At 43.7% G+C, this 18,546-nt stretch overlaps 1 protein-coding gene across 2 annotated transcripts; it reads left to right on the forward strand.

The window, feature by feature from the left end:
* The first annotated feature begins 3,103 nt into the window (after positions 1-3,103).
* On the forward strand, positions 3,104-8,487 carry LOC115795333 (zona pellucida sperm-binding protein 3-like). Of its 2 annotated transcripts, XM_030751182.1 has the most exons (12): positions 3,104-3,501; positions 3,600-3,702; positions 4,140-4,258; positions 4,334-4,452; positions 4,917-4,931; positions 4,971-5,020; positions 5,678-5,855; positions 5,989-6,106; positions 7,249-7,340; positions 7,466-7,560; positions 8,043-8,180; positions 8,335-8,487. In XM_030751182.1, the coding sequence occupies exons 1-12, from the start codon at positions 3,145-3,147 to the stop codon at positions 8,457-8,459; spliced, it is 1,509 nt and encodes a 502-aa protein (XP_030607042.1). In that variant the 5' UTR covers positions 3,104-3,144; the 3' UTR covers positions 8,460-8,487. The 2 variants fall into 2 exon arrangements, with proteins under 2 accessions (XP_030607042.1, XP_030607034.1); XM_030751174.1 differs by having other exon boundaries at positions 4,917-5,020.
* The last annotated feature ends 10,059 nt before the right edge of the window (positions 8,488-18,546 follow it).

Genomic DNA, 18,546 nt, shown 5'->3' on the forward strand with positions numbered 1-18,546 from the left:
CCACATATTTGCTTCCTTCTAAAAAAAAAAAAAAAAAAAAAATCTGACAATCTACCAAGATAGTTTGAAGCAATGGCCCCATAAATGATGCCAGCGCTTAAAAGCACATGGCAGTACGTGTTGGAAGGCGAAATATCCCTCAGAAATATCTCCCTATCCCACGCAAACCTATTCACCGCCACATGAGCGCTGACAAAACGCGCAGAAATCCGCTGATCTTGAGCGCTGCTCGCCCACCACAACAGCAGGCTATAACTAATCCATCTCCCACTACATGTTTTTAATGAGCCTCCATAACCGTAATCCGTATGGCGCAGTGCAGCGCAGGCCAAATCGAGCTGTTTCCATGACTTTGTGCTGTCAGCAAAATGTGACAGGGGACACGTGTGTTTCCCTGTGTGTGTATGTGCGCTTGTGTTACTGTCGCCGAGCATCTGTGTTTGTCGGTGTGCCATCGCGGTTGACGATTTTCCATCTGGTAGAAGTGTGTGGGAGAATGCGTGTGTTTATTGTCTTAGGAGAGGATCGCCCTGTTTACCTGCATCATTGCTGTCCTTGTTTCAAAATGCATCAGGAATATTGGAAACAGAAGCTGGTGGGAGTGGCGATTGTGTGTGTGTGTGTGTGTGTGTGTGTGTGTGTGTGTGTGTGTGTGTGTGTGTGTGTGTGTGTGTGTGTGTAGAGTGGTAGAAGCTGCCAGACCCTTTCACAAACCCCCACGGGGAACCACATTAGGGCCCTCTGGGGGCCAAATTAGAGGCAGCTAACCAAGTTAGAGATCGGCGGCAGAGGGGGTCTGACTGGCAGGGATGGACTCATTTCACTCTAGCCCCCCCCCCCCAACCCCGAACTAACACACACATACACACACACACCTCTCTTTGTTTTGCCAGTGATCAGCAAAAGATAAAAGCCAGTTCCTGACAATAGCAGCCTCTCTGTTGGTTAGTCTGCAGGGAGATCCTGAGAGAGAAAAAGAACTATAATGTATTCCTGTAGGTCAGCACGGATTAGTGTGTCTGTATCAAGGGGAGGCTATTTAAACTCATTTAGCTTTTAAAACAGGGTTTTTTTTTTCTTTCCAAGATCTTATTATGGTTTTTGTTAGAGGTAAAGCTATGGCTTTGCATAATTAGGGTTTATTTAGTCACATATATCCAAATTGCAAGGGAAAAGAAGTTAACCATCTTTCTTCAAAGTGTCAGTCATACTCTTAAAAAGAAAGAAACGCACGCTAACATGAAATGTGCGAAGGTTTGCTCGCTCTTCTGCAACACTTAGACTTTATTGACTTCTTAGTCCTGAAGCGACTAGAAAGGTCAAATTAGCGTCTTTGGCGATCCAGACCCACGGGTTCCTCTACCGGGCGAGGATCTGAAAATGACATTCGAAGCAAGATATCACGGTGTCTTCAGCTTGCTTCTGTCTGAAACTGTTTTAAGAAATGTCAGTTATGGAGAACTGTGGAACTCAAAACAAGATCTGAAAGCTGCACAGCTGCTGGGTAGAAAGGCAAAGCAAAGCCCCCCCTCACCCCCCACCCCCCGTGTGACAGCGAAAGAGCTGTAGGAAGGTTTATCTGACAAAACAACATCTGGTTAAAGCAGATTTGTTTTAGGAAATATACAAAATTGAATTTGGACCACAAAAAAAGGATACCCTTGGATGAAATGTTGGCACTGGGGTCGAATTCAAACCATCCCCTCACTTAAGGCAGAAAATTCCCAGCATCCAGACTGATATCAGGATCTGGAATAAGCCATGCTAGAACATCAAGGGGACAGCTCCCAGTTTTCCTTAATCCAATCTCATATGTATTTGTGAAGATGTCACACAAGCTGTCCAATTTTGTCCCTTCTTACAAGAATAAAACAAAACCTTCCAGAAGGGGCTGGAGCCTAAGCCAAACTCCCATCCACCGGGACAGTTGAAGGGAACCCACACCCACACTCACACTCCACCCAGAACATTTCACGTAAATATAATGGTAACTGGACTGGTTCTTATTTACTCAAGCTCTCTATACAACATACCTCATTAACACCAGCACTTCTATCTAACAGGCATACTCTGATGAACACATCGGAGAGCAACTTGGGGTTCAGCATCTTACCCAAAGACACTTTGGCATGCAGGCTGGAGCAGCCAGGGATCAAACCACCAACCATCTGATTAGGAGGTGACCTGCTCTACCTCCTGAGCCACACACACCCAGGTATATGTAAAGATATAATGGAAAATGTTTCTTGTAAATGCATAAAGTTTGAGTGGGAAGGCAACCTGATAGCTGTGGGGCCTCTGCTCTCCTTCCCCATAATTCCTGACTCTCAACACTTTCGTCATCAAGCAAAAAAAAAAAACAAAACAAAACTGCAGAATTATGCAGAAAATGAAGAGCTTAAACAGACCAAAAAGCATTGCTAGGGCATATTTATCACAGGCCTCGCTACAGGTGGAAAAGAAACCAGAGCGTCTGCATGATTGACATGCCTGCTGGCACAGCCTCAAGACACCCCCCCCTTGCTTCCCGTTACACATCACGCGCGCCGCTGACCAACACACACTCGTGCATTTGGTAGTGGCGGCGGTGACATTTGTGAAGTCTCTCAGTGGATGATCATAAATCTCAAGTTTTATGAGCGTCTCTGCTGAACTCTAACTGCTGACCGCATCGCCTTGACATTCAAGACCACGCAGCACCAAAACATGGAGGGGGGGGGCTCAAACTCCCTGAGAGTGTTGATTGATTTGCCTCATGAGGGCCATGAAAGCCACTTACTGTTAGGAGGGGTCAGGTTTGTTTCTGCTTATGAAAGTCTTTGTTCATTACCAGCATGACTGGTGGACATTTGGCAGATGGTAATATTTGCCCTTTTTGCTCTTTATGGGTTTTTTTTTCCACATTACAAATATACACATAATTATTTTAAAGAAATTGTTTTTGTTGTTAAGTTAAAGCATGTCACGGAGGGTGCAGCCATTAATACTGCTGATGGCTGCACAAGGATGAAATACTCCAGGCTGGAATCCAATCAAGTCGTTAGGAGTAGGTGGAGCCAGTGCCAACTTCCTCTGCCTGATTTTTTTGGTAAAGAAACACCAGGAAAACACCAAGAGGGCAGATTTTCTTTGTGAAAAGCTGTAATGGAGCTGGGGTTTGTGTTCAGCTTTGTGCTTTTCTTCTCAGGTGGAAACTTTTGTTCTGCTACACAAAACCCGTCAAACTTTAGCACCAATGAGACTTTAAGCCAAACCCCAAAAGAACAAGTGACAGCGAGCTTAGCGCTGCCAAGATCACTGCCGACAACCGGACACCACTCAAACCAGATGGAACAAAAGGATCTGGCCGGCTTTCCTGTCAGCTACCGGGTCAGGAGCTTCCAGCTCAGGAAACAAAAGTCTTCCCAGCTGGAGAAGACGGAAACTGTCCAAGCTCAAGAGGTATCACAATCGCAGGATCAAGACCCAGATATAAACCTAGTGGCCAAGCAGAAATCAAAGGTAGTGTGAGAAATTATGTTAACTTTTTTTTGGGGGGGGACAGCTACAGTGTCTATTCAAATCTCTGCGCCACATAATCCATTTGAATGATATTCCAGGTGCCAGTAAAGTTTGAGGAGCGGCTCCCTGTGCCAGCTGACAGTGTGGCGGTGCGCTGCGGCGAAGTAAAGGTCACCATCGAGGTCAAGCAGAACTTCCTAGGTAATGGCTGCCCGTTATTTCTTTGAATTGATCGAATTTGCAGGGGTTTTATCTGCAGTGGCACCGGCTCAGGCCCACTTAACATACCTTCTGCCCCGATGTCTAAAAAGGAAAGGTTCAGATTAGAGGCCCAAATTGGAAAATTGAATGGAACAGCGAAGATGGGACACTCAGTGCCGATTACTGCAAATGGCACAGACAATGGTCTCGCTGATCAATATTCTGTTTCCTCTTATTTCTTCACTCTGAGGAGAGGCGTTCTCCTTGTCTGTTGGGTGCTCAAATGCTGACTTTACAGCAGTGCATTAAGAAACTTCTCTGTGTGTGTCCTGTGGCTGAACCTCCACTCCCCGTGAGTGTTATTGACTGGAGAAGGATAAAACGGCCTCAGGTAATGGTCTCGATTTAAGTTGTGCCTCCTCTGCTTTTGTTCTCAGGAAACGGTCAGTTGATCCGTCCAAGTGATCTGACCTTAGGAGGCTGCGCCGCGGTAAACGCCGAGGAGCTCATCCTGCAGTTTCAAACAGAGCTGGAGGGCTGCGGCAGCACAGTGACGGTGTGTGGCTGTTTCCTCGGGCCTATCCGCCGTTGTGTATTTCAGTTCACTCTAACAGTTTAATTCTTTCTCCAGATGACCGAAGAAACCCTCATCTACACATTTACTCTGATGTACTCGCCGACACCAATTAGCAGCACCTTCATTATAAAGAGCAACCCCGCTGAGGTGGTAATTCAGTGCCACTACAGAAGGTAACGCATCATGGTTTACACTCCTCAGATGGCTAATGGCTAGAATGAATATAAAAGATGAATGTAGGGACTGTGATGTCACCCACTGGTTTGAGGTCAGCATTTTAGCTATCTCTTTGTTGCTGGATGGGATAGGTGGACACTCAAGGAAGCTATGCCCTAAGGCATCCGCTGCTTTTATCAAGTGTCATTTTTCTCTAAATATGAACCTTATTTACAAAGTGAGCATCATGTTGTGTTCAATAAAACTTGTACCACACAACTGAGACCATAAGCTGATACCAAAAAAGGCCTTCAAAGTCCTAAATTTACCTTGGTGAGCCCTGCAGAGACCCTTTTATGGCTCTGTTTACCTGTAGATGTTTAACTCGTCTATCTTTCCATGTGAGTGAAGTGAATATTCTTTGTCCTTGATGAGGCTCTCTCCAGTGACACACCCGTTCTTCCTGTAATTGTCTTCACAGGAGGCATTATGTAAACAGCAACGCCGTGAGGCCTACCTGGAAGCCGTTGGCCTCCAGCATGCGAGCAGAACAGCAGCTGCACTTCTCCCTGCATCTCATGACAGGTGGGGGCAGGTCAAAAATTACAAACTTGGAGCTTATATTGGGGGGGGTACTTTGATTTGCATCAGCCGGTCGGGCTAATTTCCCCAGCGACCGGCGTAATTGCAATCACTCGAGGCCTCGCAGGCTCTGCTGCGACTGTTGAAGATGCTAAACACTGACTTGATAAACAGGAGTGAAACTTTCACATGCTGATGAGCTGAAATTACACGCCTCCTAAAGCTGCAGCTGACCGGACAGGGTCACTCGCACAATAGAGCGATCAATACGCTGCTGATTATGTTTTTTCTAATTAATTCTAAGTGATGCACTGCAGATAGTCACTGCACCAGACTGGCGTTCATCTTCATATGAGCAGAACCTTAATTTGCTTACTGTAAACCTGCCTGGACTGCATGCAGTTCTAAAGGAAATTATAAAAGTTTTAAACTAGTTTTTAAGGGCACAGACCTTCATTTGTGTTTCCTGCCCAGGTTAATGATTCATTTATCGTCGTCTTTAAAGTACTTTTGTCTTATCGTTTCAGTACCTATATCCTACTGTCTGCTGAAGCAGTTCCACACTCTCTCCCACGGGCATCATTTTAGTTTCATCTAATCAGATTGATGGTTCCAGCATTGCACTCGTACCTTTTTTTTTTTTCCTCTGTATTTGATTAGAGGACTGGCAGTCGCAGAGGCCTTCCAGTGTTTATTTCCTGAATGACGTGATGCACATCGAGGCGGCGGTCCACCGGGGTAACCACATTCCTCTGAGGGTCTACGTGGACAGCTGCGTGGCCACTGTGAGCCCAGATCCACACTCTCAACCAAGCTACAGCTTCATTAGCAACCACGGGTGAGAAGCTGTGGATTGTCTGTAACAGTGTAGCTTAAAGTGACACTAAATATAAACAGCCACTGGTTGTACAGTACATATAAAGAGCAAGTTCATGAATATGAATCCCATGTCTGTGTCTTGTGATCATGAGGTGTTTAACCGATGCTAAGCTGACGGGAGCCAAGTCTTACTTCATGCAGAGGAGCCAGGAGGATAAACTTCATTTCCAGCTGAAGGCCTTCAGGTTCCACCGAGATGACAGGAATTCAGTAAGTAGAGCTGGTATAAGATGTGTTTATGCAGTTTTGAAACTACTGCTCATGTAACATAAAGCTACTATAGAGAGGTGTGATTTGCAGCACCTGAGGTGTTAGTTAAACCACTTTTTTTTTTTTTTTAAATATATAGCAAGTTGGCACCTAATAGGTGCATTTAAAAGTGTTGTTTCACGGCTACAATATCCTTAGAAGCTTTCTGTGGAAATGGAGGAAATGAATGCCATTTGTGGTAATATTGAACTTGGTAACCATTATATAGGCTTAGGATCTCTGCCATAAACATGAGCCAGGATCAACTTTTTTTTTGTGTGTGTTTTGACGTCAGAGTTGGATCCTAACATTACATTAACTTTGATCAGTTTGCCATTTAGAAACTTACTTCCCAAATGCGGCGAGCCACTTTGAATCCATAAGAGCCTAAAAAGTCTGCTATTGATGTGCTAATGCAAAACAGAGTAACATTGTTTGTGGATGCACCAGGCTATGGGGGACAAAAACTACCAAAAATAAAAGCCTGTAAAGAAATGACTCATCATTGTTTTGCTTTTTATTTTCCCCTCTATTCATTTTTGTCTTTCCTCTCCTCCCCTAACTTATTCCCTTTTTAAGCTTTTTATTTTAGTATTTCTAAACTATGCCACAGGTTAGTTTTTCAACTTTAAAAAAAAAAAAAAAAAAAAAAAAAAACAGATTAGAGGCATTAATCCATCCAACCATTTTCTGCCACTGAGCCAGGTCCTCATTTTTTTTTTTGGGAGGGGGCACGCATGCATTCCCAAGCAAGTTGATAGATGTAGTGTCTCCAGTGTTTTCAGGCTCTACCCTGGGGTCTCATCCCAGTGTTGCATCCTTACCTAGGAGTTGTCCAGGAGGCCTCCTACCCGGATGTCTAAACCACTTCAACTGGTACCTTTTTGAAATCACAAATGCAAACGTCACATTTTAAGAGCTAAAATCAAATTTAGTCCATTTAATGGCATACTTATTTATTTTTTTTTTTTTTCTATAAATTCTGGCAGTTTTGGCCCTCCATACATATCAAGACTACTGATGCTGTCTGCCATATTTTGCCCAGCAATGACAAACACATTCTGAACATTAATATATTTCCATGTCATTTAACTTGCTCATAGCTCTACATCACATGTCACCTGAAAGCAGCACCAGTCTCTGCTCCTGTCGACTGGCAGCACAAAGCCTGCTCATTCCTGACCGAAGCTAAGAGGTTAGTTTATACAAAGGCGGCCGCAGCGTACAGGTGTTTGCCTTCACATTCATTGCCATGGTTCTAATGCTAATGTAAAATTTTGCTCGCTGCCTCTAACAAAATGAATTTTCGGCTCTGGACAGATGGGTGGCATCAGGTGGAGACAATAAGGTGTGTAGCTGCTGTGAGACCAGCTGCGGCGAGCAGAGATGGAAAAGAAGCCTCGCGGCAAATGATGGTACAGTTTGCACAAGTGACTACATGACGACCTGGGACAGCTCCTGAACATATGATGCTGGCCAGGGGGGGGCAGGGAATTTAGCTGTTCTAAGCATTTTTTATTATGAAAAATGTTTGCATATGCAGTATCTGCTGGTTTGTTTTGTTTTAAGGGGCTGTGCCTAACTGATACGAGGCTGAAAGGTCATAAAAGTAGCAAACATGCATGTTTCAGGAATAAACACAAACAGCTTTTGGAGTATAATGCAATCAGCCACAAACCTACACAAGCACAGATTCCACCCATGTTTAGATGAGCTTGCCTGCGCTCATTTGGCACACACGCCCGTTTATGTGGTGGATTGATTTTTGAGTTAATCCCTTTTAATTGTCCAACCAATCAGTCGTGTCGGGAATGGTTTACTCAGCTGGCTAAACGCACTAAGAAGATTGTTAGGTTTTCCCTTCCAACCCATATCGGACTTGCTTATTTTTATGCAGCTCTGCGATGGGAGGGGACGGCTGCTCTGGGCCCCATCCTGCTGGAGGAGAACGTTCCGGAAGAGGAGTTGACTGAGCTGTTTGAGCTTCCTCCAGAGCCAGTTTCTCTGCTACAGACACAAGATGTGACTCAAGCTGGTGAGACAGCCGCTGGTGTCTCTCCCCCACACAAGACAACCTTGAAAAATTCATTGACTTGACTTTTGTTCGCACTTGTCTCCCTTGAGTTTTCTCTCCGCCGCTAATAGAACCAGTAATATTTGTCTTCTGTCTCCTCATCCTCCCTCTTCATCCTTGTTTTCATCAGTAGCCCTGCTGTGTGGAGTGTCTGCAGTGCTGGCTGTGGTGTTAGTTTTCACGGGCGCTGTGATTTGCAGCAGACTTCGCAAGCCCGTCGGGTACTCTGTTTGCACCTGATTTAAGAAAATAAAGCATTTCTACCCATGCCTCATTCTTTTTTTTTTTCCCCCTCCTTTTTGAGTAGAGATAAAGGACCAGGGGTCTGTTTATCCCCAGGTTTTCCTCAGCTAATAATCTTTCTGCTTTCAGCTTTGCTCAGTGGCATCCACAGTGATGCTCGCATGCTTCTCCACTGTTTTCCAGCTTAGGTACTCCTATGGTTAAGAGGTTAAGCTGCAATGTCCAGCCTTGCAGAAAATGACTTGGCCATAGAGTGTACACTGTTTACACAATCAAGCACTTTATATTGCTCTATCAATCAGTTACTTTTAATACCAGGTAGGGTTTTACATTGCCTTTAAGCCTGGTTCAAGATGTGAATACCTGTACTGTATATGGCACAGATTTTTCATAATGTGCGTGGATATGGCAAGAGGATTTTAAATATGGCCACTGAATTATCTTTATTGTAAATCCAATCATCTTTTGAATAAACAAGAACTGTACCAACACAAAGAGAAGTACAGCAGGTATAAAACGAACCCGGGTGCAGGCCTTTTTGTCCAATTCACGCATGGATGATTTGCTCGGTTCATTTTTAGGGAACCTGCAGCTTGTCCAGCCATTGCCCTGATCTCTGGGAGCTAATTTAATACACACCATTACTATCAAGCTGCCATGCAATTCGCTTGAGCTGCATGAGATTTTTCCATCTTTATAATAATCCACATCTAAAACAAAGATAACTCTAGGGAGGGGGGAAGAAAAATGTAAAAGTAGCAGCACTGACGACACACTGCGTGGTAAAACATGAAGTGCCATTCCAGGAACAGTAGTCATATTTTCAGACTCGAGCCATTTTCGTTTTATTTTTTCCCCCTTTAATTCACCCCCTCCAGCTTTCTGCCAGTGGTGGAGTATTCACGAAATGGGGCTCATCATGAACTGTTGCTCACAAGCCCAGGAAGACGAATAGACATAATTAAAAAGCCCATAAAGGCGAGAGCAGGGGCTTTTATTACAGTAATATGTGAAGGCCTTGGTTTAATGGGGTGTTTGTTCCTGTGTGCAGGGCTGACGGCTGAGCTAGTTTACTGCCTGAGCAATGCTGACCCAACCCCTCCACCCCTCCCATCTCCAACACACCAGAGGCTAATAAAAAGCCATACCTAATGATGCACCAGCAGGACACATGACAGCGACAAGCATGCACACTCAAGAGGCACAGCGATGGCCGCAAACCCACAAGCTTCTTTCTGAAAAAGGGAAAGAGAACAAAGAGGTGGGAACAAGAAGTCACCGGCCACGGCTGCTGTCAGGATGGTTTACTCTTGCAGTACGAGGACACACAAGTTGCTGCAGTCTGTCCCTATTCTGGCTCACTAGTAAACATATTTGCTGGTTTAACAGTATTAATATTTTTGACCATTTGGAGGCAATGTGAAAAGTGAGACCGTCATTCACTACACTTTTTACCCAGGCTAGTCTCAGTAACAGGTAACAGGTGTAGCCCAGCCTCACGTTAGCAGGTGGCAAATAAATTAGAATCCCAGCTACATCGATGCTTGTAATATAAACTGAAATGATTCGCTGCTTTATTTCATTCTGGTAAATTGTGCACATCTACCGTGTTTCATTTAGCTGGCATGGGGCGCTTTTTTCCATTATGTCCTAAAATCCACATGCAGGCTGCAAAGACAAGTGTGTGTGTGTGTGTGTGTGTGTGTGTGTGTGTGTGTGTGTGTGTGTGTGTGTGTGTGTGTGTTTTTTTTTTTTAACATAAAAAAAAAAACAAAAAACAAGACTGCAGCTTTTGGAGGAGTCAACAGAGCGTAAAACTTGTTATGGCCACAGCAGATCATCACTATCATCATCATCATCATCATCATCATCCTGGAGATGGTTGCCCACCCGCAGATGTCTAACGGTTATGGCGCCATGGACTCAAGTTGACAAGCACAATGGTTGAGAGTCCTGAATCAGCCGTTTTCCCCAACAGGATGTGTGACCCTAAGGGCACAAGTGCACACACGCTCAAAGCACACAGCCACTTTTACTCTCATGCGCACACACACACACACACACACACACACACACACACACACACACACACACACACACACACACACACACACACACACGGGCCATCAGACGTAATGGTGTGTGTCCAGTGGCAGGCAGGGAGTCCTCTCATGTTCTCATGTCTGGCAGCCATAACGATATTATTGCTGTAGATGGAGCGTGCTGGGGAATATTGTTCCACACCATTGGTATGCTGCAGACGTCCTCTCGTACCACACATTGGTGGTGATGACAGAAGTCGGTATTACCACCCCGACCTGTTGGTTGATGTTTTTGACAAGAACCCACAGCATGTGGATTCCTCCTTGAGACAAGAAAACTGCTGTTATTTTCAAATGGAGCTGGGACTTATGTGTTGTTGCATTTTCTTTTTTTTAAATTTAACAAAGACAGACACAGGGGACCATTATCAAAGAGATTGTGATGTGTTATTACTCCCAGCTTTTGAAATTCAAGGCAGACGACTCTATCATTTACTAGATACCATCTGACTTAAAATATTCGCTCCTTTTTTTTGGAAAGCAGATAAATATCAAAGGCTGTTTAATTTAATCCATGAATACTCATTGTGTTATTATATGCCTCTCATACAGATTGCACCATTACAGCCGACTCTGGTCTAGAGAATGCATGTGCACACAAACATGCACGCGACCTCTGTCCAGACCCATAATTAACCCTCTTAATTAAGAGTGGAAAAAAGTTGCAAATGAAGGAAATGGATTTAATTAGCCTGATCTTAGCCCAGGAACATGTGCACGCCGTAAAACACACACACACACACGCACCTGTGTGCACACACACACAAAACAATTAAGCCTCTTTTATCCAGGCTAATGGCTTCAGTGATTCAGAGAGCCTTTCTTATTAAGACTATCAATAATATGCTGATTGCATGCATCCACCGGACTCCTTTATCGGGGCACAAAGGGACAAGTGTGTGTGTCTCTGAGGTTTCAGGGGTGTGGCGGTCTGTCTGTGCGACCTTATCTGCTAAAATAGACATTTGAATTGTTTGGCTGGAGAAGCAAAAAGAGGTTTCAGTTCACCGTGTCTTTATTTTCTGGCGTTTATCTTATCAAAGGGAGCACGTGTGTCTTTCACACTGAGGAAATGCCTATGAAGCTGTACAGCTGAGGGCATTATAGAGCCAAGATAATAGACTGAGGAGTGATGGTGGCTGGAGGGGTGTAGATCTGTCTGCTTGTCTGACTGTGTGTCACCAACCCCTGCTGCCTTTCAGTCCAATAAGTTCCAGCCTGCCTGTAAAACTGCTGGTGCAGTTTGTCTGTTTTGTTAGAGCACACTAAAACCCATTTTCGTGCATATTATCTATTTTTATATATAGCATTTAACATATTTACATTAATACAGTTCTTTAAAGGTACAGTAAGCCTTTTTTGAGGTTATGACACATTGTCACAAACTTACAATTAACCCATTAAAAATACATAGGGGCAGGTACCAGTTTGTGGAAGCCGTCATGTTGCCCCAGCTATCTTGAATACGGTAAACATCACTGTTCCACATAACCACCTTTTTTATACAGCTAGAGACCAGCCACATATGTATGTATGCCTTAAAGTTACTGTTAATTTTAAGATCACAAATAGCTCTTTTAAACTATATATTTGACCATAGACGTGCGACCCTCATGTCTCCAGACAGCTGAAAACGAGCCTGTTAAACAACAGCAGGTTATAAGCTAACGCTACACCAGCTAATGTTAGGCTCGAGTGTCCTACTTTCCCTCTGATAAACTGATTATACTCTCACAGCGCATGAGGGTTTCTTCACTAAGTCCAACAATGTTAGCTCCACTTCAAAGAAGGTTTCACTAACGCCGACTAACAGCGGCTAACAGCAGCGATTACCGACAGGAGAGTTCAGGACATCCTCAACAGATCACGTCAGTATCGCTGCCATTGGACAGAAGTGAGCTGCACTGACTCATCGACCGGTATCGGACTCCTTTCGCACCATTTTACAGTCTCCTCCAGAGTAAAAAGACGACGCTAGCTGAGGCAAACAATGGACTGACAGTCTACACTCAGTACATAAACGGTGGTCAGAGTTGTTGGTCCTATAGCGGCCACCGTAGCTGGAATTATGCACTTTATTGGGAGGGGTAATCTAGTGACATCTAGTGGTGAGATTTTGCACATCGTTGCAAGCATTTAAATAGTTTTTACACAAACAGACAGGTTTTTTAAAATTATTTTTTTATTATTACAATCCAATATAGGGCTGGAATGGCTATCTACCACGTTTATTTGTGAGAGTAATAATGCTGTGTATAGTGTATAGTGTGTATATGTAAATGTATATAGTGTTTTGATGTGTGTGTATATGTAAATGTGTGTATTGACATTGATATATATATATTTTATGTATATAGTGTTTATGTATATGTGTATAGTTTTTTGCGATTTTATTTTATTTTATTCTATTCTATTTTAGTTTTGGTTTAGTTATTTGTTCTTACTCATCCTTTTCATTTTTTCTCTCTGTACTGAGCTGCTGTAATGCCCAAATTTCCCTGTCGTGGGATCATTAAAGTTTTATCTTATCTTATCTTAGTTAGTTTTTCAAAGGATTGATGCATTTTGGTGCTGACCTGACCATAGATTTGTGTTTATTACAAAATAGCTGAGTGATAGCATGCAATCCAACTCAACCTTCCATAAGAAATAAAATTCTAATAAATTTCTTTTTGTGACTTCCTAGCCATGCTTGCTACAAGGTCTGCATGTTGTTCCGGAGTGAAATATCTCACCAACTGTTTGATAGATTAGCACGAGGTTTAGCAAAGGTGCTGGTAAGCGTGTCTGAGAAAGAGATAATAAAGTAAGATAGACAGGCAGCTGTCACACAGGCAGGAAGACCGTAGGTCTGTGCTTTGACCTTCAGTCTCTTCCTGTTGTAAGAGACACTGGGGTCCCTCCCAGAGGAGGAAAGAGGGAAGCAGTGGGTTGACCTGCGGTGCCACACCTTCACTCCCCCCCATAATGTATCCCCAAACATCCCTGATGGGGGCTGCCACGCTGTCTCTGATCTCTTTTTTCCAGTTGATGCTATTGTGAGATTTGTTTTCTCATTCAAGTTCTGAGGGTCCCGCGGGGCCACCTATGGCGCTGGCAGACAAACCTTCATGTGGTTCCCAGCCTCATTTTTTTTTTTTAACTCTCGACTGATGACATATTAAGACAGATTATAAAAGCTTCTTCTGTTTATCCAATTCAGGGTCGTGGTGGAGCCTAGCTCAGCTGTTATATGACGAGGGGCAGGGTACGGCGAGGATGGGTCACCAGTCTGTCGCAGGGCAAACACAGAGAGACAAACCAGTTGCACCTACAGCCAATTTAGAATGACCCATTCACCTAACCCCACTAACTGCATGTCTTTGGACTGTGGGAAGAAGTTGGAGTACCCGGAGAGAACCTGCACAGACATGTTGAGAACATGCAAACTCCACACAGAAAGTCCCCAAGCTGGATTCAAACCCAGGACCATCTTGCAGTGAGGTGCTAACTACTGCACCACTGCTTTTCCACCAGTGTTAGATAAAAAAATAAACAAAAATACCCATAATCCACATGTGAAATGCTGAGATATTCTGAATATTGGCCCCTCATTTTGACCTGCTCTGGATCCTTCTACATCCCATATTTCCCATGACGCCACCCCGCTCACAAATAGCAGCCTTGCTTGCTTTTTTCTGTGAAGTCCAACTTCTGATGAAGACCGTGAGATCTAGCTGAGAGCCTTGAGGGGAAAGCTGTCCCATCTTTTGGCAAGATTTCAAACAGCAGAGGAAGGACTGTGGTCGTTAGTATCTGGTAAACACTCGTGAGTCTCGAGCCTTTTCCCAGTGTTTCAGAGATCGTAGCCATTCACTCCAGCTCTTCATGTCGGCGGCAAGAAAAACATGTGAAGTAATGTTCAGAATAAAAATAGAGAGAGCCTGCGTCTACAAATCTCAGCCAATTGCAAATTTTAAGGTGTCAGTGCTGAGCAAAGCTCCACATCTGGACAGCCATTTCAGAGCTAAAGATTGCGAAACAGGGAGAGCAGAGGAAGGATTAATTCACTGAGAGCTTTTCTTGGGCTCGCAGTTCTGTGATTCAAACACAGCTCTGGCCTTAACCGCGCGTAGATGCGATACATGAGCCAAAGCCAACATCTCCTAAAATGAAAATAAAGGATTTCTTGAAGGCCAGCTCTCCCCGTGGCTCCACGTCAGCTGTGCCAACAGGACCGATCAGAACCTCTCCGGCCCAAACCCCCTCCCCGCCATGTGAGACAAATAAATCACCACGCTGGGAAGCATCTGCACCAGGGAAGTTAGCACGGACGTGACTTACGGTTGAACAGATGTCTTTTCTGACTGAAATAATATTAGATCCATTGCACAGTGAACCCAACACCTTCCTTTCAACCACCAGGAGGATAACCACAACAAAAGGCCCCTTTTCCGTTTATTCCCACTTTAGATGTGGTTTTCTTTGGAAGACAATGGATGAAAATATTCTGGCCTTCACGTTTGATGTGAGCCACCCCTCCACCCCATTTCTTGTGTTTTTCATGTGCTTAAATGGAAATGTGCCGAACAACGTTTGATCGCTGCTCTCAGGTGCACAAAACAGGAACAAGTCTCCACACAGAGGGATAAGAAAATGAAGAAACTCACACCTCTCATTTGTGGATTCTAATATACACACATTTGTCCTATAGACCATGACCTTTAATCCTGACTGGCACGCTGAAAGTGGATGAACACACACAGCACCCAAACACACCCCTTTATCATTCAAAGTGTGCCAGAGCTATCAAACCTGAATAAATAAATCCCCTTCTTATCTCACAATGCAAAACTGGATAAGCGCTCCCACTGGGTCTGGATGGAGGAAGCCGTCAGCGCCTCTGTTTTTGCTTTTGCCGTTTTGCCTCATACAGAGACAGAATCCTGTTTTTCTCTCCGACCCATCCTCCTGGTTTTTCAATCCCCCGGAGAGTCGTTTCCCCTCCATGTGTGTGAGACGTATGTATCCCGCCACACCATCCATACATGATCCCTCTTTCCTGCTTATCTTCTGCAGCGGGCCTATATCTGTCAGTGGCTGAAGAATCGGCAGCACTGCAGAAATTTCCAGGTTAGAAACAAAGAAAACAGGATTTTCCACGTTGTCAGGCTGTAAAGCCTGTTTGTAAGATATATTAGCCATTACTTGTTTCTACACCATTAGCTTCCTGTGTACTCCCCCTCCCCCTGTTTCGACACCTGTGGCTGCTGTGGATAGGAGACCATAGATTTATCTGCAGTCCAAAATCAAGAAATTGTGTTTTTTTTATGTGCTGCAGAGCCTTGAAATTAACATGTTTTATTGATTAACAAATCTCTGGATGCATGACTTTAAAATAATGGAAAATAAACTGATACATCTAGCCCCACGTCTCTGCTGACTGCGCTTCCGCTGCAATGATTTTGTTGTCTGCGCAGGCCAAATCCAATTTGTCAAGAATAATCTCTGCTACCTTTAATGATGTGTGCCTCCATGAAGTCTCTATTCTACAGATTTTTTTTTTTTTTTGCCCATTCATCAGAAGAACAACAATAAAGCAGAAAGGCTCACAAATGGGACCCTCTGTGGCAGAGCAACATTGCCACCTGCAGCCGAAAGAATCAGCCTGGCTCAGCATCAGACGCGATCAATCGAACACAGAGAGGGATTTTTCTCAGAGCAGATTTCCAGCACATGAGTGCTCTTTTAGGTGGTCTCTGCTCACATAGAGGGTGTAAGATTGTCAGTGCCCTCAAGTTGAACATTTTTCAAAATTGTGTTATTTGTGTTCAAGGATTATCTTCTGAGAAACTTGTCTAAATGAATGCTTTAATATGTAATATATAGTTAGAATCACTATGCTGCACTCTGGTGGCAGTCTAGGGTAGGGCACAGTATGGGATGGCCAGTGCTGGCATTGTGCAGTTTTGTCACCTGTGTTTTTTAATCTTACTGTCAGAATGCTATTTTATTTGCTTCTTTAGGCCTGTGTGGGTGTTTTTTGAACTCAACAAATGTCAGCAGGTTCTAGTTAAATGTGGCTAATTCTTGACAGCCTGACTTTTCCAGCTGATGTTGGCACTCATGTAGGACGGGGCCACACTGGCTTAGATCTAGTAGGCAAAGGGTCAAACATTGGTTAACTGAATTAAAAGATGGTTACAGGTTGCAATGAAAATGAATCCACCCAGGTGTTGTTGCAATATTTAACTTGCCTAGATCTTGCCAGTACTCAGTGATGAAACTAAGTGGCGACCTCTGGAGCTGAAAATTAAAGCCAGTGCCAAAAACTGCTTTCTGCTTTCCAGTGCAGGGGATCATCTTTTGCCCACGTCTCTCTAAATTTCTGGACTGGGATGGATCCACTCTCTGGTCTATTTACTGAGATGAACAGCAGGCTTTTGGACTTAGAGTGCAGAGAGTCAATAAATTACTTGCTTCTGCAAAAGGTTTTACAGCATCATGAACCACGATTTCTAACTTGCCGGGCTGGTTTTTAAAAGCCAAAATGCCCTTTCTTTCACATTTGTGTCTCTGGCTAGGAATCAAACCAGCAACTGTCTGCTTGCCAAGTAAAAGTGTTAACCACTACACCACTGGAGGCACTCATAAGGGATACACTCATATTTGTTGTGCTCATCTTTACTACTAATACTAGGTAATCCACTAAAAATGCTCCAAAAGGCTACAACAGTGCAAATACACAGTGAAGAGGTTCAGTTTAATAATGTGAAGTAGCAGATGAAGCTGAGCCAACTCCAAATGGCTCCAGCTGCCTGTGTCAAGACACCTGTCACCTGTTACCTGTCCATATACGGTACCATGCGCTTGACTCAATTATCCATGTGGATGCACTACAAAAAAAAAAAAAAATCACCCCACTCAGGGTTGATATGAAGGGGCAAACTATCCACAGAGCCAAAAACATTTTTTTGCTCCCGGCTTTAAACATGATTTTTAATGCTGTAAATTTGGTCATTTTAACCTCAAGTGGCACCTGAGAGCACAGTGAGTGTGTGTGTGGTTCTGTTATCCATATGGTGTGCCAGTATGCGCAATAATATGCTAATACTGATTATGTAAATATAATGCTGGGGTACTACTTCTTCCTGATCTTTGGATGGAGGTCAGAACTTCTTACTCAAGACTTCTTCAGATGGAGGGGGAGATGGATGGATGGCAGGAAGCTTACCTTTCAATCTAAAAGCACCAGTCCACTCAATATCTTCACAAGGGCTTTTAGCTCATGCATTACAGGACAGCTTTCCGCCAGGTATGCCCACTAGATGGCGCAATAGAGCCATTGTTGCGGTTCAAGAACTTCAGCGAGTAACAGATTTTGCAGCACTGATAGAAAACATTGACCAGTTTAAAAATAAACAGACATGGTTGAAGAACAATTAAGTCAGAGAATTTTTAATACCTGCCTGCTCATCTATATGAATATTTTATTGTTTTATTAGCAGAGAATCAACTTAACCTTTATTTCCAATTAACCACCTGCAAATAGCAATGAGATTATTATGAATAAATACTGAGAACTTCTTCCAACCTCTCATTCTTTTATAAATCTGTGCCTATAGCTCAGAGGTCAAAGCAGCTCTGTGTGTGTGTGTGTGTGTGTGTGTGTGTGTGTGTGTGTGTGTGTGTGTGTGTGTGTGTGTGTGTGTGTGTGTGTGTTGGTGAGGTATTTAATTGATTTAGCCTGTGGCACATTACTTGTGCACAAACACACTCACACACACTTGCTGATCCTCCGCCTACTCCAATCCATAAATACATTTCCACTGCAAATCATACAGCAAATAAATCACCATGGTTACAGTAATGTAATAATTGCTGTATTTGACTGATGCCGCTTGTAAAGCCACTTAGAAATCGCTAATTACAGTGAAAGTATCGCACTGTGCCGGATTCGTTTAGCGGCAGAGCGAATGTTTGAATGTCTGCTTGATTCACTG

Source organism: Archocentrus centrarchus, chromosome 2 (assembly GCF_007364275.1).
Source record: "Archocentrus centrarchus isolate MPI-CPG fArcCen1 chromosome 2, fArcCen1, whole genome shotgun sequence".
Lineage (NCBI taxonomy): Eukaryota > Metazoa > Chordata > Actinopteri > Cichliformes > Cichlidae > Archocentrus > Archocentrus centrarchus.

What these genes read in the sequence shown, in the direction of transcription:
- LOC115795333 (XM_030751174.1), top strand. Translation starts at nt 3,145, where the DNA reads ATGGAGCTGGGGTTTGTGTTCAGCTTTGTGCTTTTCTTCTCAGGTGGA. An exon ending in TGGCCAAGCAGAAATCAAAG is followed by an intron (nt 3,502 to 3,599) that starts GTAGTGTGAGAA and finishes ATGATATTCCAG; the next exon opens with GTGCCAGTAAAGTTTGAGGA. An exon ending in CTCCCTGCATCTCATGACAG is followed by an intron (nt 5,021 to 5,677) that starts GTGGGGGCAGGT and finishes GTATTTGATTAG; the next exon opens with AGGACTGGCAGTCGCAGAGG.